The following is a 25063-nucleotide window of genomic DNA, read 5'->3' on the forward strand; positions in this document are numbered from 1 at the left end:
GCAGGAATGGAGGTGAACTTCCTGAAAGACTTGAAGCCCGACATTAAGGAATGAGACCTACACAAGTAATTTTATACTTCATTCGGAAGGGTCTGTCACATGTTACAGAGAGCTTCAAGCTAAGTCGGGGTAGCTAAGAGGTATTTCTGCAGCAGGACTGAAGAGAAACTTCTTGAAAGGCCTGAAACCCGACATTCGAGCAGCCCTCCAACCAGTGAGACAACGGGGACTGATAAGTATCATGTAACTCGCCCAGATTGTGGAAAATAAGAAACAGATGAAGAATATTAGCAAAGGCAATGTCGTCAGAGGGTTCTAAAAGAGTGCCTCGACAACCATCACATCGAAGGGGCCCAAACAGTGTCATTTTAGAAAGAGGCGCCAAGGGAGCGGAATATGGAGACCGTCCCTAAGGCAATTTCAAGCGTCTCGATAAGGCGGAGGTGCAAGATAAGAGATCGAAAGAATTATGATTCCAATGTGATAAAAAATATACCCCAGTCCATCATTGTAAGGAGCATGCGCTTCAGGTCCTTTTAGTTTGTGAAGGGGAAGAGACGGAGAGGACTCGTAGGAAAAAATAGTGGAGAAAGAAGAGCATTTGCACGTGGATGTAACGAATGTGTCCCTCAATTCGGTAGCGGGATTTACTCTGAATCACACTATAAAGATGAGAGGACCAATTCGGGAGTAACTGATTGTGGTGTTGATGGATAGTGGAGCCACACATAATTTCAATTCAAATTGGATTGTGCATCAGCTAGGTTTGGAGCTGATAGATAGGGGGGAGCTTTGGGATTAAGATGGGCATGGGATGGGGATGGGGATGGGGATGGGGATGGGGATGGGGATGGGCTTTATGGGGCAATCAATTTCTTGAAGAATGATCAAAAGTTGAGATACCACCCAATCAGGATGAATCCAGTTGAAGTGTACATGATAGCTTTCAGGACACATGATGAACAGTATTGATTCTTGGTAATGTTGTTTGGTCACACCAACACTTCTGCCATGTTTCAGTCTCTCATGAATTGAATTCAATAGCCTTAAAAATTCATCATGATCTTCTTCCACGATATTCTAATCCACAATCTCACAGAGAAAGAGTATGTGGGGCACTTGAGGATGATCTTAGAGATATTAAGAGAGCATCAGTTGTACGCCAACTTGAAGAAATATTTATTTGCACAAATACAGGTGGAGTACCCATGACATGTGGTGACCAAGGCGGGTAGTAGCAAACCAATCCAAGATCGAGGGTATGGTGAACTAGCCTTCACCAAAGAGTTTGAAGGAGTTGAAAGGGTTCATAGGTCTCACAGCATACTACCAAAAATTCTTGACCGGCACCATAGCATGGAAAGATAGTTTCAAGTGGGGAGGAAGCAACAACATAGGCCTTCAAAACGGATGTGTCATGACAAGAATTTTGGTAATAGCACTTCTCGACATTATTAGACCATTTGTGGTAGAAACGGATGTGTCAGGGTATAGGATGTCTGCTTTTGTAAGTGAGAGAGCCTACAATTGGACAATCCACCCAGACAAGTCGTCGGTCCAAAGAGGCCCGATTTCGACCAGCCTGGCCCAATCTACAGGGGCAGAAATCCTAGGAGGTGATGAGGACAATTTCAGAGTTCGGGTGAGGCCCCCACAACCGCTAATCACGTTCAAGTGGAGGGAAATTAAAGGAAGTTTGTGGGGGAAAGTTTCAATGATTTTTTTAGAGTATTTATTAGTGTTAATTCATTAGGATTCGTATTATGTTTTGACTTAGATAAACGTTGTATCAGGTTTTATTTTGTTATTATAAGTAAAATCAACCCTCATTTGAGTTTCCCCAAATCTCTATTGTAATTTATTTGTTATTTGTTCGTTGTTTTTTGTTTTGAATCATATCACGTTTCCAGCTATTTTAGAACCCCAACAGAGTTCCACTAGCTTCATCAGACTTTTTGCACGAATACTCAACGGCATAAATAGTGGAGAAAGATGGAGTGCATTTTATGCACCTATTTAAGAGTTTGAGATGCTTAGTCCATAAATATAAGAGTTTAGGTGAGACGTACATAAAATCATGTTTTGAGTTCTATGAATGTGAAAATCCATATATTTTAATTATTTCTTCTATTCTTTATCAAAATATTTTATTTTTAGTCAAAATCAAAAAGCAACAAATTGATCGATTGTAGAACTAGATTGTAGAACAAAGAGGTTCATTAAAACCAGACCGGTTCATAGGTCCAACTACCAATTCAGATCAACTGCATGTGAAAGCATTTTTAGACTTTGGACCAACTTTGCCGGAGGAACAATTCGTTGTTGAACCATTCAAACCAACAGGCCCAATTTTTTAACAAAATACAACTAACAATTTTTAAGGACTATTGCTTGTTGTTTTCAATCTCAATCTACCTTTAATTTTGAAGCATCCGGTGATACTAAAAGATATTTCTACTAAGGAGTTCAACCGAGTTTCCTCTCGGAGGTCATGTCCCAACTCTCAGTTTGATGCCTTGCTAAACCAGGATGGATTGCTTCATTCCCCCGTATCAGTCTCAACAATCTTCAAAGGTTAGCCTTCAAACCGAAATTCTCTTTTACGCAATTGAAACAACCACTCATTCTGTGATAAGAAAATTACTTTTGATGTGTACCATGGCGGTAATTCTCTGTTAATTATTTAATTTTCAAGAAACTAATTCTCACAGTTCAAAATAGATTGGAATCATTACCTGTTAGGATTTATGGGCATCAAGATTATCTACCCACATAATACGTTTTCATTTCATTCAGCAGAGTATCAGAATATACCTTCAGTTAGTAACTTCACCATGGAGTGTTATCCTCCGACCATTCCATTCACTAAAAGCTCAAGAACTGATTCTGCCATATCAGAAAGCAAGGATACTGCCATTCAGGGTTCCAGAGTTCTAAGAACAACATTCAATGAAGTTCACATAGCCAATGCTATGTTCGCTCCTGAAAACCAAGATAATGATAGAATAATTATGGCTGAGAAATTCCAGTTCCGTGGCCTTCTGCAGAAAGAATCAGACTTGCTTTCCATTCTCGAACAAAAAAACTGCTACAAGCCATCTGAATTTGTTCAGAATACTAATCCACAGAAGCTGCATCAAAAGCCTTCTTTAGATGCCATGAATCAGATTCTAGCTCAAGAAATAGATGTCGCTAGTTCTGGGTGTCCATTTGAACAAATGCTCAACTCCGGAAGTTTCAAAATCAAGCATCGATATAAAGAACTCTGCGCAGAAGTCAAATGCCTTCGAAGCTGCAAAGATGGAAACATGGATGATAAATCAATGATTCATAAAGATCTGATCTGGAATTTACAAAGATGGGATAGCTTTAAGAGTGAATTACCAATGCTTGATGTGGAGATTGAAAGGATGATATTTAAGGATCTGTTGAACGAGGTAATAAATGGCCTCACTGCAGTTGCCCTGGATGCCAAAGAGAGACGAAAAAGACAAGTTTTTGAAAAAGATGGAATGTAATCTCGCATGCAATCTGTTCCCCTTGTTTCTTTCTCCGGATGGATGTTGCACTCCAGCTAATACGGAACCACTTCAGTGAATTCCCACGCTAATTGTTTCTTAAAACTACAAATAAATTTAAAAAGTAAAACTACCTGCATGAAGCAACACTCAAGTACCCATGCGTCTATCATAAATATGAAGCACTCTACTGTACCAACGTCAAAGTTTGATATTTTTCAAGCATGCATATGCAAATGTAGAAATGAAACAACAATGAAGAATCTGAGCGTCTATCATAAATCTCAAAAAACTTAAATTTATCAATGTCAAATTTTGATATTTTTAAAGTATGCATATGCAATGTTTAAATGAACATATAATAACCTTAAATGTGTTAAATAAGGCTTTATGTTGCTGATGATGAATGGCTCTTCAAGTTAATCAGTTTTTAAAGTTGCATTTTCAGTCTCTTTCTAGGGACACTAAAGTTTTACCTCTAATCAAAAATTAGAAAATAAACATCAAACGTCAACTCTGCCAATAAGTTTAACCAAGAACATCAGGCCTTAAGCTTAAACCCTTGAAAAGTAAAATAAAATGGTCCAGACACCTCATCAAGTAGGAAAAAATAGACAAGTTATACAATAAAGCACATCACCTCCATTACAGCCAGTAAGGTCCAACCATACATTTTAAATTTTATACTAAGAATAAACAACTAGCAAATAGAGAGTACGCAGTAAAGAACATGCTGGATCCACATTGATAGAAAATAAAACACAACAGGCAGAAAGGACATGAGAACAAAAATCAGCGCCGCTGAAAAAAATATACTGCCTTTTGGAGGTGCATGAGAACAAAATATTAAATAGAAACAATCAATGGCATGGCTTGCTGCAGCCTTATAGAAATGGGCATGTCGAGCCAAAACCAAGGGATGAGTTGCCCAGCTTTCAGATCTCATGCCTATAAATTCTGCAGCAAAAAAAAGATAAGGAGATAGCTAAAATACATGATAAGCACTGATGATCATGCAATAGGAGAATAAAAATTGACATTTTCTGAGACCAAATGTGCATTAGCCTATCAATTAGTTAATTCATTATCATGTTGTCATTCAGCCGAACTCGAAATCATTTAATTCACATGAATCTGCACTGATTTCAAATAAACTGTTGCAACAACAGAATCACATTTGTAGATACCTTACCAATCTCATGCCTATAAATTCTGCAGCAAAAAAAAAGATAAGGAGATAGTTAAAATACATGATAAGCACTGATGATCTTACAATAGGAGAATAAAAATTGACATTTTGTGAGACCAAATATGCATTAGCCTATGAATTAGTTAATTCATTATCATGTTGTCATTCAGCCGAACTCGAAATCATTTAATTCACATGAATCTGCACTGATTTCAAATAAACTGTTGCAACAACAGAATCACATTTGTAGATACCTTACCAATCTTAGCTGTTTCATGTATTGAACATGATATTAGGAGAACTTAATTTCAACATACCATTTTGTTTACAGCACAGTAAAAGCTCCTAATGATTAAGTGACTCTGCAATCAGCATAAGCCTGAGTTTCAAGCTTAAGAATGCTGCTAAGTGTTGTAAGATAACAAAAAAAAAGTAAGCATGCCAGAGTCTCCACCCAGGTATCACCGGAACCAACTCGGAAGTCGCATCAAAGAGCCTCTCAATTATTACAATGCGTTTGGTTGCTATGAATAGATCCTACAGCACTGCCCAAAAAATGTGAGAGCTAGAAACAGCTAAAAAAATTTACACAAGTATATTATCAGAATTAACATTGATGAAGAAAATGATCCTTGCATCCATGCAATGGATGAAAAATACAGCCTTCCCTTGTTAGAGAGCTTTAAAGCTAAACTGTTGTTTATTAACATTGCAAAAATGATTCTGATTAAACCAGGTGACAAAAATGATCTTTGAACTCATGGCTCTGATATGCGTGACGCTTACACCTTGCTCTTCATAGAAACAAACAAACCAGAAAAGATGGTCAAGCTTTTTGTCCACTTTTCCCAGCTGCCAGTTCACATTCAATATGCTGTGTAAAGGAGCCACACCCAATGTCATAAATTCCCAAGATACAATTTGTAATAATAAATCACTGCCCAAAGAACATGCGTCATTAAAGGTGCAGAATGATCAATGAGATTCAGTACGAGCCACTAAAAAATGAAATTTCTCAGAATTGTGCAGCACATAGAGGGTCATCTTCTGCATTCAAATGCAAATAATTACAAATTCCAAGATGGCTTAAATCATCAATGCTAGTACAGATCAACATAATTCACCATCCAAAATAATGCTGACATACAGATTACAATAATAATTTCAGGACATTTATCAGTTCGTGCATGTGCCGATGAAATGTCACAAGTATCTGTAATCTCAGAGATATATAGAAGTAATCGGTGGCAAACTTGAATCACTCATTAAGAAGAAAAAATAATGCAAATTGCAAGAATATATGCATTTAAACATATCATGCATTTGTTATCAAGTCAGTCCAAGACGTAGCCAAACCAAACGTTGTATATATGCAAGAACAGACCACACCTGTCATTACCATGTAAAGAATATGAGCACATATCTTCAAAAAAAAAAAAAAAAGCAAAAGAGCTTCAGTTAAACAAATCTAAAAAAAGATTAATTTAGATTTATAGGTAAATATCATTTTACATATCATGTTGAAGCATTCTCATCAGAAGTTTCTAATTTGATTTCCTGAAAGAACAACCATTGAAGAAAATAAAATTAAAGGACACAGAAAAAATCAGTTTAGGGAGAAATGTAAGGTATGGATCGTTTTGGTAAAACTATAAAAATATGTAACTAAACCAAACCGAACCAAATGAACTGTTCCAATTTGGTTTTTGGTGTTGACAAAGTATAAAATCTATGCTCGAATGGTTAAAATAGTACCTAAATATATACAACAGAAATGGCCATAAATAATTTACATATTCAAGCATATATATTTAAAAACCAAAGGGAGATGCAACAATAGCAGACAAAGTTGACATTTAAATGATAAATGAAAGATAATTATTGTATACTCTCGAATAACTTATTATTTTAGTTAAAATCTCCAAACAAAATCAATATATCTCGACGGTTTTCATCAGTTTTTTGGACAAACCCTAAAGCAAACAGCTTAAATAAGAAATAAGTCAGATATCACAACAATCGAAAAAAAAAAAAGTTATACAGAAATAAGCACATCAGTAAAATACAACTATGAGATAATGGCATCACATACTTAATAATCCACGACCTAGTAGCACTTCAAAAAAACATTAAAATGTATACTCCATAACCTCGAAGCACTTCTTCAATTCATAAAAATGAAAGGTTTTAAAGTATACTCCCTATCAACTTGGATAGAATTGGCTCAACAACCTACCAGGTCGAGGCCATCAAATCCAACAAAATTAAGATCAAATCAAGTAATTAAAGGTTTAGGTAATTATCAATGAAATCTCATAACACCACAACATCCCGACATACATTTGATAGATGATAAAAAATAAACACATATACTGTTCAATACATTCAAATCAAGCAAACGACCCAAATAGTGAAGAAAATTCAACCGCCTAAGTTTAAACTTGAATCAACCTCACCAACAAATATTGTCTAACTAGCATCACACAGCCATCATTAAATCATTATGTAACTTGATGATACACACTAGCAAAATTTTATACAAAATCATCCTCTAAGAGAATGTTATGGAAGGCACAAATAGGCAAATTAGTGTGCCATTCAAAAGTAAGCCTTGCCATGCCAAAGAGAAGAAGTGACAAATTGTTATGCCCTGGTTGAGGGAAGCGAATCCAGCAAAATGATGATCAAATCCACCAATTATTGGTTTAAGGAATTATCAATGGAATCAAATAACACAACATCCCAACGTACATTTGATAGATGATAAAAAATAAAAGCATATGAAATTAATCAAGCAAACGACCCAAATAGTGAAGAAACTTCAACCGCCCAACTTTTAACTTAAGAAACAACCTCACCAACAAATATTGACTAAAAAGCATCACACAGCATATCTTGAACAGCCCCGACTAGAAGTTGGGCTGCAGCGTTACTTTACCATTATAATTTCTGATACCTAACTAGAATCATAAAAAAGTTGAATATTAAATAGTCCACTCTGCAATGTAAATGCAGTAAATTAATAACATACAAATGGAAAAAACACGTAAAGATAGCAGGCCAAAAGTTTACCCGTGTAACGGAAAATATCCATTCAGGAACAATTAAAGGCTCGATTACAACTCTCTCCTATGTTTGTGAGGTCTCTTACCTCGCCAACATAAAATTCTAGGCAACCTACTCCATCTCTACTGCTGTACTGCATTAATAGGTAGTTTGCCCTTGCCCAAACTGCTCGCATGCTTCATATCCCGCTTGCACACTCAAACCTGTGCTTTTTCTTCCTAAGTGGCAAAGAATCAGGAAGCCATATCGAACACTCATCAGGGTCGGTTCACTTGAATCATTTCGCAATCTCAATCAATACCCTTCTTATTACGGCTACATAGCGGCACTTCTGACGGACTACCCCATTGTGGGCTTCCTTGTTTTTAGTTGCTGAGTTTATGAGATGGCAATGTCGATGCGGACTCTTATTAAAGCATAAAAAACAAAATATAGGGAAACATGCCATGCACAAGATAAAAAGCACAATCTACTAAATAATAGCAATATATTAAGTGTCACCAAATTATCATTCGCATTACATGATAGAGAGTGACATGTTCAATATGATTTATATTATGGTGAGGACCATGACCATCTGTACAATAAACTGTTAACAATGCATTTTTATACTACTATATCCATATGAAACCAATATGATATTATAATCATACATATCCACAAATAACTCAAAAATATTTTATCATTGAATAATATATCCATTTACAAATCCAAGATCAATTTTATCAAGACACCTTAAAACAACGACGATAAACACCAGCTCATAAAAATCCAATAGTTTCCAATAAAATTGTTCCTCTATGATAGCCCCATCGGCCCAACTAGTCAAAACGGATTCCACCGACCTACACATCGTTGCACACAGGAGAACAATTTATATATAGCATAAACTCATATTGAACAGCTTTCTTATAATCAACATGACCATTAATATTTGTAGCGCTGCAAACAAACAAAGTTGAGTCAAGCTTAGTCAAAAATTGTTCAAACACGAACTTGTTTACCAAAAAATATGTTTGAGCCCGGCTCAAACTCAGCTCTAGCTCAATTCATGCTTGTTTGAGTTTGAATTAAGCTTTAGCACAAGCTTAATTCATTTTATGATTATTGAACTTTAAATGAGTAACTATTTTTAAATCATAAATGAGCAGCTCATGTGGAATTTAAATTGGCCTAATCAAGTTGAGATTGTTGAGCATAAAAAATAATTTTAATTTAATGAGCTTTAAAAACAAGACTAAAATACCATTTTGGAATATCCACCTACGATAATACATCAAAACTACGAAGCTTTGATGCTTACATATGGCTATAATGTCTGTGTCAAATGTGTGTTGGACATAAACATGACTAATACACCCTAACATATGCATGATATTTCAAAAATTGTGTCAAACTTTTTTAGTGTGAACACTTTCATGACAACACGGAACACGATCAAAACATGCACAAGACACAGCAGGTCTCGTGAGCCTCAAAATTGCAAAGCACACAAGAGGCGCACGAGCCTTAAAACTATACAACACAACAACAACAATTCTTTATCCCACTAAGTGGGGTCGGCTACATAAATCTTTTTTCTACACTGTGTCCTATTGAGTGTCATATTTTCTTTCAAGTGTCATATTTTCATTTAATTCTAATAGATTAAGATCATTTATTATACAATGTGCCCAAATCTTTTTAGTTTCGTCTTTGCCTGGTTTCGCCTTTGCCTGTCTTAACATAAGTTGAATCTAAAACATCTACTCTCCTAACCAGATCATCATATGGTAGATATTTAATGTGGCCAAACCATCTAAGAAGGCCCTATCTAATCTTATGTGGCATTGGAGCAATGCCCACTCTTTCATGGATAGATTCATTTTGCATTGCCTTTAAGTCATGACACGTTAATTTAATTTCTCTATAATTTGCACTCTTGTGCGTCACCGTTATTCTAAAGGCCAACATTTTTGCACCATAAAGAATTGCAGGCCTCACCACCACCTTATAATTTTTTTTTTCTTTTAAGTCTATGCGGTAATTTTCCATCACACAATAGCCTCGATGCATTGCTCCACTTCAACCAACCAACTTTAATTCTACTAATAACATCCCTATCTATATCGTCATCATTTTGAACAATAGACCAAGATATCTAAAATATTCACACCTTTTAATTATTACATCACCCATAGTTACAACTCTGTCAGTAGAGTTACTACTACTAAAATTACATTTCATATATTCAGTTTTAGATCTACTCAAACAAAGGCCTTTAGATTCCAATGCAGACCTCCAAAATTCAAGTTTTTACTTAACTCTTTCTCTGGTCTTATCCATAAGAATAATATCATCAGCGAAAAGCATATAAAAAGGTATGAGAAATCTTAGCATCGCATATTAACCTATGCTGTATTAATCCAAACTGATTATGAGAAATCTTAGCATCTCGTATTAACCTATGTTGAATTATCCTCTCCCATTACTTTAAAGTATGACACATTAATTTAATTTCTCTATAATTTGCACTCTTGTGCGTCACCGTTATTCTTAAAAATGAGGACCAAAATACTTTTCCTTCACTTCTTAGACATATTTTAGTAGGCCAAGAAAACTTAAATTGGGATATTATCAAGTTCTACTAAATTTTCACTCTTGATTTTCTTTAAAGCCTCATCTTTCTTTTTACTAATGCGATGGTAAAAATAAAAAATTTTATTATTATTAACGAAATTAAGATCACTAAAGTCAATCGTATTTTCAAAAACTTGTTGAAAATTTTATCAAAATAGTTCATCCACCTACGTTGAATATCTTCTCTAGGAAAAGCACGTTTTATTTTCATCTTTAATACACTTTACTTGAATCAAGTCTTTACTTTGTTCTTTGTTTGACTAGTTTATACACATACTTTTCACCTTCATTAGTATGTAATATAATATAAAGATCACTAAAAGCAGAATTCTTAGCGTCGCAAATTGTTCTTACTACTTACGGGTCACCTTATATTTTTTCTAATTCTCTAAGTTTTTACATTTAAATTATTTTTTGTAACACAATTTATTTTTATCTTTTCTTGCACATAATTATTTCATCAAAAATTATTTTTATTTATAAAAAAATATCATTTTAATTCTTCAAGTACATTCTTTTACAATTTGTTTAATAGGATTTGTTACTTTATCCCACATAGATTTAGCTTCTACATGAGCATCGCAAATTTTGAAATCTTGAAGTACTCACAAAAATAATTTGATTCAAGATTTTTAGGTACCCCCATCTAAATCTATGACAATGTTTCATTGTAGTCTTTACTTTCCAACTTATTTTAAGATTTAGAAGTAATAATCGATGTTAAGTACTTAAAATTTTCACAATTTTTACATCCTTTACCCGACAATCTTAACATTCTCGAAAATCTCTTTTTCTCGTAAATAAATAATTAATTTGTGTTTTATTAAATCCATTCTTATACGTAATAATATGCTCATGTTTTTTCTTATAAAAAGCATTATCAATAAAAAATCATATGTTAAAAACAAATATAATATGGTTCTACCTTGTTCATTAATCACTTCAAAACCATAGTTGGTATAATTATTTCTAAAATATTCTACCACTCCACCAACATGTCCATTTAAATCTACTCCAATAAAAATTATTTCTTCAACAGGTATCATTTGTATTAATTTGTATGGTTCATTCCAGAAATTTTATTTTCAACATATAACTAAACTTACTTGAGGAGCACAGTCACTTATAACATTAAAAATCTTAATATCAATAACAATCTTTAAAATTATAATTTTATCTTAAATTTGATTAATTTATACAAAATTTCCTTTCAAACCCTTTTCCATAATTACAACTACATCATTTCTAGTACAGCTTCTACCTGAATACCAAAGCTTAAATCGTAAGCTATCAATCGATTTAGTTTTTTTCTCAAACTCATTTAGTTTCTTGAATGCATATAATATTCATTTTCCTATGAATCATAATATAAATTAGTTCCATTAATTTACCCTTGAGAGTATTCATATTCCAAGATTTTATTATAATATTAGTTTCATTAACCAACTTCTTTGACAAAGTCATCGTGGTGTGACCATCTCCTTTGCCCTAGCCCTAACTATTTGTGATTACGCTTGTCGAAAACAAAGTCAAAGACAAAAAGCTTGATCACCCCTCTCACATCTCTGTAAGCTAAAGACCTTTAATTGCAAGCTCACAACCAAAGTCAAATTCGCAAATGGAAATGTTCCAAGAAGTCTCCAGTCAATCTCCCTCTCGTTATCCTTTCCAACAAAAGTCATCGTGTTGTGACCATCGAAGCCATCATCAAGCACAAAACCATGCCCTTTGAAGTCAATGTTGTGCTCTCTTGACCTAACAATAAAATCAAGTCCATCTCCTTTCTACTTCACTCATAAGTTCAATATTTTCCTACTACAAGTTTAGGGAAAAATCAATTATAGCATTTGCTTTATTCTAGTGGCTTATGGATACAATGTTCTTATGAAAGTAGTGCACGATTTAGCACTAAATTTTTGTAAACAATGTTCTTATCAAGTCATCTTAAGATGGGTAAACTTTTAACTTACAAATTATTAAAAAAAATTCTTGTTTCAGAATAATAACTTTCTGAAACATGAAGCTGAGACAAATCCATAACGAAAATCAATGTATAATTTCAATGTCATTTTTTAAGGAAAATTCAAGTAATCTATTCTAAAGACATAACTCTTTGCCCTAACAACTTAGGCGACCATTTCATTATGTCCTAAAACATCGACATTGTTTTAAAAAGTGCAAAACTAGATGTTGAAGCATAACAATAAAAAAAACTCGCATTTTAAAAGGCTCCCTTTGCTTATTAGCAAAATGACTCCAACAAACATTATAGCTCACGCAAGTGAACATTTATTTAAGGGTAGCTTCGAGCTTTGATGCAATTGAAAGAGCATTTAATTTGCAAGCTAAAAATCATTTGCAGGAAAAAGATTATTTATATAACTTAATTAATAACCATCTTCATTTGACAAAAACTCTTTATTATTTTTAGTGTCAGCTATGTTTTAAAAGGAAAGAGTAAATATTTAAAGAATGATGAAACCTATAAAAAAGATTTTAAATGAGAAAGAAATTATCATTGTCAGTGATTGTTAACTTGATACACCAAAAAGGTTTTTCGACTGTTAAATTGATACACCAAAAAGGTTTTTAGATAATTTCATAAGTGTCATAAAATTTATAAAGGACATCAGTTGTCAATGAGCATACAAAGATAAGAAAAACATTGCCAATTACATTAAAGAAATGATTACAAAAAAGAGTACAAATTAAATGACGACGAATCAAGAACACCAATTAATACTCAATAATCTCACCCTTTTTATTTTGCTCCTAGTATTGTTTGCTTATCGAAGCTTCTGTTTAAAAAAAAGAATTGTGCCAAAAAACATGGTCATAAGATTACTTACAAGGGATGTAATCAAGTTACTGATATTGCAAGGGATGCTAACTTTATAAAGATCACCATAAACCATTAAACGAGATTGTCAATTTTCAATGAATTTATAAAGTTAAAAATGTTAGCTATGCTTTAAAAAAAAAGAGTGAATATTTAAAGAATGATGAAACCTATAAAAAAGATTTTAAATGAGAAAGAAATTATCATTATCAGTGATAGTTAAATTGATACACCAAAAAGTTTTTCGATAATTTCATAAGTTTCATAAAATTTACACCTATATGGACATCAATTGTCAATGAGCACATAAAAATAAGAAATATATTGTTAATTAAATTAAAGAAACGATTATAAAAACAAGTACATATTAAGTGACAATGAATCAGGAACACCAATTAATACTCAATAATCTCACCTTTTTTTTTTTGCTCCTAGTAGAAAAAAAAAATTGTGCTCCAAAAAACATAAAGGGACATAAGATTACTTACGAGGGATGTAATCAAGTTACTGATATTGCAAGAGATGCTAACTTTATAAAGATCACCATAAACCATTAAACGAGATTGTCAGTTTTCAATGAATTTATAAAGTTAAAAATGTTAGCTATGCATTAAAAAAAAAGAGTGAATATTTAAAGAATGATAAAACCAATAAAAAAGATTTTAAATGAGAAAGAAATTATCATTGTCAGTGATAGTTAAATTGATACACCAAAAAAGGTTTTCGATAATTTCATAAGTGTCATAAAATTTACACCTATATGGACATCAACTGTTAATGAGCATATAAAGATAAGAAATACATTGTCAATTAATTTAAAGAAACGATTAGAAAAATGAGTGCATGTTAAATGACAATGAATTAGGAACACCAATCAATACTCAATAATCTCCCTTTTTTTTTTTTTTGGCTCCTAGTAGAAAAAAAAAATATTGCTCCAAAAAACATAAAGGGTCATAAGATTACTTATGAGGAATGTAATCAAGTAACTGATATTCCAAGTGATGCTAACTTTATAAAGATCACCCTAAATAATTAAATCAGATTGTCAATTTTCAATGAATTTATAAGGTTACAAATGTTAGCTATAACAAAAACTCAATCAGCATCATCAACAACAACAACAAAACATTTATGCCACTAAGTGGGGTCGGCTACAAAAAAAAATTTTCTCAATTGCGTCCTATTTATTGTCATATTTTTCATTTAATTATAATAGATTAAGATCATTTTTTATACAATATGCCCAATTCAACCTAGGTCTACCTCTGTCTTTCTTAACATCTCAATATACATCAACAATTGTCATATTTAGACAATTAAGAAACAATAAAATAAAAAATACAAACAAGGAAAGGTGGTGCATGTATGATAAAGATAATACAAAAGCAAAGTATAAGACAAAAGAAACTTAAAAACCCATGGTGAAATAAGATATATTATCTTATTTTTTTTATAGAACTAATATAGTAATATATGACATGCTGAAAATAGCTAATACAAAAAAAGTATAATCTTCATCCGATGTATAAAACGTGAAATTCTATGATAGAGAATCTGAATGTGATGATTTAGAAAAATTGAGATAATAAGAACTCCACCATCTATAACTATATATATGACATTTTTATACAAAAATGAAACAAAAACACTAATATTTATTACTTGGCTCGCTCTCTTAATCCAACATAAATTTAAATCTCATTAATTTTGGTTTACATCCTTTCATAATTACTAATACAATCTATTAACTACATTCTTATAATCAATGCTACTTACATCTATCCTTGAGATGTTTTTAACTGATCGTAACTACATAGCTTATAAAGGAACTATGAATGGAAAAGCATGGCAGAAGATTTATGAAGTTAGATCTCCAAGACAACCAGTTTTAACTTTACTCTCAGCTCAAATATGTTAATGTTGTGAAAAAAATTAAAGTGCATAGTTTATTATAAATTTAACTAAGAAAGATAAGATCATTCCTTAACAACAAGTTGATTTAATGTTTGCTTATATACTAATCTCAATCTATCTAGAGCCAAGAATATACTAAAGATAACACTAAATTATGGGATATTCATGCAGATACATTACTAATGAGATACATTAAATATAATGGACAATACATGAATACTTAAAGTATTTAATCTCTCACCTAAAGAGACATCTTTGAAACCAATGCTAGAGCTTGTATAAACTCAAATTCATGATGCTCATGTTGTCATATTTAATTTGATTATTTTAAGGATGATATTAGCATTTACTTTTTATAATTTTTTTGGCATTTAAAATCTAATAGTAATAAAAAAAATTAATTATTTGTTAGCTAAAAAGTTTAGTTACTTTTATTATTAATCATGTATGTTTTATATTATCATTATTATTTTTTAAAATATTATACTTTATCATGGACTAGTAAAAATAATATATTTTTACAACAATAAATTAAAAAAATAAAAGCATATTCATGATATATTGTGTCCTATTTTTTTGTACTAGTGTTGCGTTATCATGTTCGTGCCGCGTGATGTCCGCATCTCTATATCTATGTTCATGCTTCATCCAAACCATACAAGTACCCACCACCCCATATGAGTTACCAACTTAAACAACTTGAACTAAAATTGTAATATAAACAGTAGTAACTTAAATTTCCCAGTGATGTAGGACAAAATAATTAAAATTAAAAGATTTTTTAGTCGATTGTTTAAATAGTACAGTTAAAATTGAAACTACAATATATATTTTCTAACAATTTTAAAGTAAATTTATTGACGTTAATTAATTTTTATATTCAACTTCGAGACCTTCTATTTTTAAATCAATTTAAATTCAAAACTAAAACATTGATTTACATATATAAAAAATAATGGTTGATAAAAATATTAATTAGTTTTAAAAATTATCAATATTGAGCCTTAATCCAACTTTATATCAAGCCTTAATTGAGTTTTGAGCTCTGTTATAAGCTTTAAATTATAATATTTATGATCATTAACAAATAAACAACTAAATAACAAAGATTGAACTAACGACCTACATGCTGCATATATCTAAGAGCATGGTACAAGTATGAAAGATTATGTACTTAAAAAATAGGAATTCATTTATCCCTTAACAAAGTAAGAGAAATAAAATTGAAATCTCCAACCAAAACCACCAATTAAAACTCAAAGGTCTTACACATTATGAACTTTCAATCCATTACCGTTATGCAAATAAAAATTAAAAACAATATATCAAACGCTCAATTATCAAAGATGATGCACTTGACATGCAGAAATTCATTTATCCCTTAACAAATAAAAGCACTCACACTAAAGCAAGAGATATAAAATTCAAATCTAATTAAGATCCAACCGACGTTTAATGTGACCAAACCATCAAAAACGACTCTCTTTAATTTTGCCCGCCACTGGAGCTACACCAACCCTATCGCAAATATTCATTTCGCATTTTGTCTCTAAGTGTAAAGCCACTCATCCACCTAAGCATTCTTATCGCAACAACACTTAACTCAATTTTATGCTTCTCTTTTAAAAACCAACATTCAGCGCCATAGAGCATTACAGGTCTCACCACCATCTTATAATATTTTTCTTTCAGTATAAGCGGTACTTTTCTATCACACAATAGGCCCGAAGCATTCCTCCACTTCAACCAACCAACTTAAATTCTAATAATAACATCCCCATCTGTATCACCATCACTTTGAACAAAATCCTTGAGATATCTAAAGCGGTCACACCTTTTAATACTTTGATCACTCATAGTTACAACTTTGTCGCTCGAGCTACTACTACTAAAATGACATTCCATGTATTCATTTATAGTTCTACTCAAACGAAGGCCTTTAGACTCCAATGAAGACCTCCATAATTCAAGTTTTTCTCGAGTTTTTTCTCTAGTTTTATCCACAAAAAGGATATCATCAGCAAAAAGCATACACCAAGGTACATCCTATTGTAAATGTCCAATAAGAGCATCCATAACTAGAGCAAAAAGATATGGGCCTAAAGTCGATCCCTGATATTATCCAATTAAAATAGGAAAAAATAGGAAAATATTTGGTCAATGGAAAATATTTGGTCAATCCTCCATCTGTTCGAACACAAGTAACAACTCTAGTATACATATCTTTAATGACTTGAAAAAAAACCATATCAACACATTTCTTTTATAAAACTCTCCAAAGGATATCTCTTGAAACATCACCGTAAGCTTTTTCAAAATCAATAAAAATCATATGTGAATCCTCCTTTCTTCTATAGAATTCCAATGGATCTCTTGAAAACATTTGGTCAATCGTCCTTATTCTCTTTTTACTTCTACATCAAATATCTCAATAAATGTATAGCTTCCATAGTATACACTCTGACATAAATTCAAACTGATTATGAGAAACCTGTGTAATATGTCTTAACCTTCCTTGATACTACCCTCTCCCATAATTTTAAACTATGCCACATCAACTTAATTCCTCTATAATTTGCACACTCTTGTGCATCCCCTTTATTCTTAAAAATTGTGACTAAAATACTCATCCTCCACTCCCCAGGCATCTTTTAGATTTATAAAATAATATTAAAGAGTTTAACAAGTTTTTAAAATAATATTAAAGAGTTTAGTAAGCCAAGAAACTCTCAAATCTCCTAAATATTTCCATACTTCAACTGAGAGTTTAACAAGCCAAAAAAACTCTCAAATCTCCTACATATTTCCATACTTCAACTGGGATAGCATCAGGTCTTACAGAATTTCCACTCTTAGTTTACTTTAAAGTCTCCTCAACTTTTTTTTTACTTATAGAATGGTAAAAATAAAATATTTCATATTTTTAACAATATTAAGATCACTAAGGTCGGTCGTATTGTCAAAAATTTTATTGAAACGTTTATCAAAAAAACTCACCCACTTATGTTGAATATCATTTTCTAAGAAAAGCACTCTTTCATTTTCATTTTAATACACTTTATTTGAGTTAAATCTTTACTTTTAATTTCTCTTTGTTAAGCTAGTTTATATATATATAACCTTATTTAAAATCTAATCTATTACAAAGATCACTAAAAGAAGAATTTTTAGCGTTACAGATTGTTCCCTTAGACTCCCTTCCAGCTATGTTATAATTTTTCTAGTTCTCTAAATTTTTACATTTAAATCAATTTTTATAGCATAACTTATTATATTTTATCTTTTACTGTACATTATTACCAACTAATGTTATCTATAGGAATTTTTCCTTTTGATTCTTCAAGTAAATCTTTTGTCACTTGTTTAATAGTGTTTGTTATTTTATCTCACATAGAATTTGTTTCTTCAAGAACTTCCCAAATTTTGAAATTTTATAGCTTATTCATAAAAATAATTTTATTTGTGTCTTTTAGAAGTCAAAATAAGTTTACTCATCCCAAATCTTGAAGTTCAAATATTTAATTTACTTTAACTTACTTTAACCTAAACAAAAACTAGTACCAAAAATTAATTTGCTACAAACAAAATATCAAATCTTCTCAATTCAGTCTACGTGAAAAAGACGGTAGATTTGCCATAAAAATAAAGAAGAAGACAAAAAAATAAAAGGAAAATTAATGGTTACCTCTTAGCCAACAAGGAAGATAAGGAGAAATGCTTAGTTATTCAAGACCCTCAACCAAGAAAGAAGAAAAAAGATGAACAAGATTCTCAATCACCCGCTTTTGATCAAAAAAAAGGGGGTTGGAGGCAACGAGTAAAAAGCAGAAAAAGAAGACAATGAAGAAGGATCATCACAAGGGTGTCAGATGAGAAAAGCACAAGTGAGAAAATGTTGATGATCTTACACTTAAGTCTCCCTTAAATCGTAAACATTAACAATCAGATGCATGCAGTTTCCAGTTTCTGTGTTCATTAAGGCAACTTCAAATGATTTGTGTGAAGGGGCTAGGGGCGAGCTAGGCTTGAGTTTTTTGCGTAAAATTAATACGGAATTCATAGAGTTTAACCTATAGTTTCTAGTTCAAATTACTTACCAAAGTTATTATAACTACCCTTTAAGAGAATTTGATATCTAAGTTCATACTTTAATTTTGAAATAACTACAAGTACTTCATGATCTTCTCTTACTACAACTCTACCGTTGTTTAAAAAGGCATTTGAGGCTACGGGGGAGCTAGGCTTGAGTTTTTGCTAAATGAAAACGGAAGGCATATAGTTTAACCTATAGTTTCTAGTTCAAATTACTTACCAAAGTTATTATAACTACCCTTTAAGAGAATTTGATATCTAAGTTCATACTTTAATTTTGAAATAACTACAAGTACTTCATGATCTTCTCTTACTACAACTCTACCGTTGTTTAAAAAGGCATTTGAGGCTACGGGGGAGCTAGGCTTGAGTTTTTGCTAAATGAAAACGGAAGGCATATAGTTTAACCTATAGTTTCTAGTTCAAATTACTTACCAGATTTATAACTACCCCTTAAAAGAATTTGATATCTAAGTTCATACTTTAGTTTTGAAATAACTACAAGTACTTTATGATCTTCTCTTACTGCAACTCTACCGTTGTTTAAAAAGGTATTAGAGGCTTGCGCCTCGAACTGAGGCACATAAAAATACCTCAAGGTTAAGCCTTCTTGTCACAAGTTAAGTTTGCGCCTTTCTCATATGAGATGTACACCTCGAGATGTTTGAATTTGTTCCTCGATCAAAGCATACAAAAAAATACATTATATTAAATTACTAATATATAATATATTCAATATACCTGATATAATGCATCAAAAAGGTCAAAATATAATATAATTATGATTATTTGATTATGTTATTATTTTATTCTTTTGTTATAAATTATATTGGATTTCAAATTAATTGATAGTAAAAAGAAAAATGTACTTAATGAAGAATATTTTACAGTTGCAAGTGATAGAATCAAATGATATTAAATATAATAATTATTTTGAAGATAGTGAAAGTATGCATGAGTCCACTATGGATTTTGAGCTTCATGGAATATTTAAATATTATGTGAATATTTGCCTTGAATCATATTTCAAACTTATATTCTATATCAATATTTAAAATTAAAATTTATGATTTGTATTTATGAAAATAAGCTAAAACAACATATTAATGTTTTGTATCATATTTATGAAATATTTTAAATTTTATGATTTTTTTCTTTGTGGAGGCTTATGCCTCCTCACTAGGGCAAAACACCACAGTTCCTAATTTCTCTTTTATAAACTTTCATCTCTACATTATTTCATTTATCATTTTAATTGAGTCTTCTTAAGTATCATGACAGAGGAAATAGACCGATAACAAAGCCACCAAACTTCACAATCCAAAATATGCTCTAATACGACTTCAAATCTCAAATCTTATTGAATCAATAATAGCTCAAGCTAAATTATGTGTGCATTCATTGAATGTAAAAAAGTTTATTCTTGTAAATTATATTTTGGTTAAAATAGCACTAGTCGTATTGACTATAAAATACTTGTTAAATACATACTTATGATATATAAATATTGTCTATCTATGTTAGAAGTGTGTGGGTCATTAAAACCCTTTGCAATATTAGCTAATCAAGACAATGAGCCCACAAAGTAACATTTATTGAAAATCATTGAAAAATGTTGTACTTTTTTTATTTGAAGGTGTCTTAATGCAATTAACTGTAAATATCCATAAATATCTAACAAGCCAATCCAGCTTTGGATATGCATATACTTGATATAGTTACATGCATGCATATTTATATGTTAGAAGGGAAATGCATAGCATATAGTTTAATATACAAATTATCATAAGCATCACCATACAAAAAATCATCCTTGAGCATAACACTTTTCATTCATACAATGTGACATTATTCCAACTTGATAACTTAACAATACATTACATTGTTATTGCATATTAAATCATGCATCTTTTATTGGCCATGTTATATGCCTCCGTATATCGTCACCTATACTATAAATAAGAATTTCTTGTTGAATTTGAGTCAAACACACACACCGAAAAACTTTTCTCATGGCAAGTTCAACTAAGTTACTTGATGAATCATCGCCACAAGAGCATACTTTTAAACAAGAAGATTTCACTTTTTATTATTTTTTCTATCAAATATTTTTGCATCTTTGGGGTACCAAGTGATATGAACTTTATTGGTTTGGTTTTTTTTTTTTTTAATGTACTCTTACTACTTTTATTAACTTATAATATATGTACTCTTTTCATATGAGTGCAAAATAAGTTTAAAGTTGTCCTGATTTTTGAAACTTAATTCAAGAGTTGAGGTCGCCCTTTTATTGCATTCACTATTGCCAAGGGGTATTGCCTTCTAGACTCATTGTGTGACTGATCACTAGTGTATTAAGCCCATATTTGGTCTCCTCTTAATCCACTCTTCCCAGCTGATCAAGACAATAAGCCCACAAAGCAACATGTATTGAAAATCATTGAATTTTCATAGGTCTGTACTTACTTTCTCGATTTCAATGTGCCTTAAGAGTAATTGATCATACATATGCATAAATATTTGACAAGCCATCTTTGAATATGCATGCCTATACCTGATATAGCTACATATTTATATGTTAGAAGGGAAATACATGGCAAAGAGTTTAATATACAAATGATCATAAACATCATCATACTAAGAATCATCTTTAAGCATAACACTTTTCATCCACACAATGTAACGTTACTCCAACCTGATGACTTGATGGCATATTACATTGTTTTTACATATTAAATCATGCATTTTTTTATTATTCTATAAGAGCCCCGATGCATCATCATTTACATGATAAATAAGAGAGTCACGCTGAATTTGAGTCAGATTCACCCATTGTAAAACGTTTCTTCTAGCAAATACAATGAAGTTATTTGATGATGAATCATCACCACGAGAAAAGACTTTAAAACATTATAATTTCTTCTTCCTTTTTTTTTTACTGTTTTTTCCTAAATATTTTAGCATCTTCATTGTAAAACGTTTCTTCTAGCAAATACAATGAAGTTATTTGATGATGAATCATCACCACGAGAAAAGGCTTTAAAACATTATAATTTCTTCTTCCTTTTTTTTTACTGTTTTTTCCTAAATATTTTAGCATCTTCATTGTGCTGAAGATATGGACTTTATTATTAAAACTATTTTATTGTTTACTCTTACTATTTATAATCACTTATAATATCTGAACTTTTCTCGTTTGAGTACAACATAAGTTAAAAAGCAATCAGAATTTTTTGAACTTATTTCAAGAGTTGATTTCAATCTTTTATTGTGTTTGCTATTGTCGAGGTATATTGCCTTCAAGGCTGTAATTGTGCACTAGCATATTAAGCCCATATTTGGCCCCCTCTCAATCCACTCTTCCTACCTACGGTATTATAGCCAATAATGACTAGGTTGAGTGAGAGGCAAGTGGCTCTAATGGTTCGGATCCCTATGGTTAGCCATTTACAATTTTATTCAAAGACGGGTTGGAGCAATCTTTCTAAATATTTTGGGGTAAAGAATAGCATTTGTTTTCCCAAGAGGGTTATGAATTTAGGGTTAGATATATTTGATGTGGATAGCTCAAAAGAGATAAATAAGCTATAAGATTCACAAGGGATAAATTCATCATGGCACGTACGAGTCACCAGTTTAAACATATTAGATAGTTTAACAAGATATATTAGTGTAAAGATGCCAACGGTTGACCATAACAAACTAGCTCAAAAGTTTTTATTGAAAGAAATTGATTCACGATCCATCACCCAACATAGAGCATAATTGAACTTTACAAGTCAAAGGCAAGTCATGGACTTCAACTACAGCCATTAAAAGTCCCCATGCTATACACAAAGAAATTGTGAATAAATGGCAGCATTAAGGACAATACATTGTCACAGATTATATTCATCCAAAAATTAGAAATCTGAACAGGAAAATTACTAATAAGAATTTGTCCTAAATGCAATATGAGTTAACAAAAAAGCAAAAACTATTGGTGTGAAACAGACAAGAGAAAACATAAACATATACAGATCCGTTTTACTCAAAAAATTCTCTTCAGCCGCGTTGGAATACAACAAAAAAATGAGAAGAAGAAGCATAACCCATTGAATCAAAAACTAAACAAAATTTATTTAATCAAGACTGCTACTCAAGGAAAAAAAAAAACTCTACACACCTCAAATTTCCAAAATATATGATCCGAAAGGGAAGCACTGAAAATTGTGTCCATCTGCATGTGAGAAGAAACCCCACAAAAGCAGACAATTATTTTGTTACAACTGAATGAGCTCCTGTGGGTTCTCCATAGCTTCTTTAAGTATCATCTCAGCTCTACGCTTCTTATCATCTTTCTGATCGTCCCTTAAAAACCAATCATCAGATTTGCTACCTAAAACACCTGAAGACAATGGCGCCAATATCGATTTCTTATCAACTCCTATCCTAAAATGCACAGGTGCCCTTTTACCAGGCAATGATCTTCTTTCAATGGCCCTGCATTCCGGGGCACCAGCCTTAGCTGCCTCAATAGCTGGGGCAAAAGTCTCAAGCACCGAAAAGCTCTTCTTTGTGACATCACACTTCGGTATGGCAACAGCCGAAACCTGCTTCGAGTCATAAGGCAAAGGAGGTACAAGAAATGGGTTACTTTCTGCAACTTGTTTCCCCTTGGAATCACTGCTATTGCCTGAAGGAACAAACCCAACTTCACCAGTGCAAGCAATTCGCTGCTGCAAAGAAAGCAAGGAAGTCTCTGCCCTTCTCCTCTGCTTTGTTTGCTCAAGTTTGTCTGTCCGGCGATCAGTGGTTCTCTCATTCCAAACTGGGGTGTGCACGTAAGTATGAAGCTCAGGAAATGCTGGAAGCCAGTCAGGCACATGCTTCGAGGCAGGGGTCTTCCCAAGCTGAGCAAAGCTAGGTGTATTCTTCAAGGGTTGAACAACTGGGAATCTTGGAATTGCCCGAGGAAAAGGAACTTCATCTGCACTGCTCACGAACTGATAAATATCCCGAACAATCCCAGAACCAACCAAACACCTGCTGTCATCTGAACCGCCAGTAAATCCCTGGGCCAAGCCAACAATATCTTCCAAACCTTGTATTAAATCAAGCACGTTGCACTCCGTCCTCCCAGATATGTCAGCATAGTAACGTGCTGCTTTACCTAAACTACAGATATACCTAATTGTAATATCCACAAAAGCTTCAAGCGCCGAGCGCTGAGAACTCTGGAACCCAGTCGATTCACAAATCTGGGCTACCGCAATCCGTGAAATAGCACGACCAAATTCATCACCACCCTTCAGCTTTGTCTTCTTGGACGAGTTGTTCTCATTGTCTGCCCCGCCCTGCTTGCCTCCATCACTCATGTTCAAACTTTCATCAGTCCAGAACAACCTATTTTTCAGAAAACAGAAAGAAAATGACTTCTGGACTAGCAAACCCACCGGATCTGGAATAAGATTCCCATCCAGCTGTGGAAAATAGATACCCTAGATTTCAATTGCATTGAAAACGAGGAATAGAATACACTCGAACAAACAGCCGGGAGCTAGTTTGGCATCTACCCTTCACGTTGGACCGCTCACAGTACAGTCCCCAGATCAAAGCAAGTTCGAGCTTCAACGGCGAAACAAAGAAGAAGCCGCATAGTGAGACAACAGCCTGACCTCGAGAAAAAAACTAGGGTTTAGCCGATCCGAAGAAGCATACGAAGCTGCAAAGACAAGCCAAGCAGGAGAGATAAGGCTCAAGGAGCATTCAAAAATTGTCCCCGAAAACCCTAACGGTAGGGAAACGAGAAGAAAGTAAATGAGAGAGAAGCACGGGTACAAC

At 32.5% G+C, this 25063-nt stretch overlaps 2 protein-coding genes across 6 annotated transcripts in view; one reads left to right on the forward strand and one right to left on the reverse strand.

The window, feature by feature from the left end:
• LOC110019526 (protein LONGIFOLIA 2-like) overlaps nucleotides 1-3781 on the forward strand; it is a 16362-nt gene extending 12581 nt beyond the window's left edge. Inside the window, exons 6-7 of the mRNA XM_020717217.1 lie at nucleotides 2430-2574; nucleotides 2797-3781. Of these exons, the coding sequence (XP_020572876.1) occupies nucleotides 2430-2574; nucleotides 2797-3518 (867 nt within the window). The 3' untranslated portion in view covers nucleotides 3519-3781. The remainder of the gene's footprint in view (nucleotides 1-2429; nucleotides 2575-2796) is intronic.
• A 74-nt stretch (nucleotides 3782-3855) lies between these two features.
• On the reverse strand, nucleotides 3856-25063 carry LOC110019527 (transcription initiation factor TFIID subunit 8-like). 5 transcript variants are annotated; one of them, XM_020717222.1, is made up of 3 exons: nucleotides 24796-25063; nucleotides 23406-24625; nucleotides 3856-6096 (listed from the first exon to the last, which is right to left on the reverse strand). In XM_020717222.1, the coding sequence occupies exon 2, from the start codon at nucleotides 24595-24597 to the stop codon at nucleotides 23503-23505; it is 1095 nt and encodes a 364-aa protein (XP_020572881.1). In that variant the 5' UTR covers nucleotides 24598-24625; nucleotides 24796-25063; the 3' UTR covers nucleotides 3856-6096; nucleotides 23406-23502. The 5 variants fall into 5 exon arrangements, with proteins under 5 accessions (XP_020572881.1, XP_020572878.1, XP_020572877.1 ...); XM_020717219.1 differs by having other exon boundaries at nucleotides 3856-4475; nucleotides 5025-6096; nucleotides 23406-25063; XM_020717218.1 differs by having other exon boundaries at nucleotides 3856-4705; nucleotides 4962-6096; nucleotides 23406-25063.

This window comes from Phalaenopsis equestris, unplaced genomic scaffold, assembly GCF_001263595.1.
Source record: "Phalaenopsis equestris unplaced genomic scaffold, ASM126359v1 Scaffold000061, whole genome shotgun sequence".
Taxonomy (NCBI): Eukaryota; Viridiplantae; Streptophyta; class Magnoliopsida; order Asparagales; family Orchidaceae; genus Phalaenopsis; species Phalaenopsis equestris.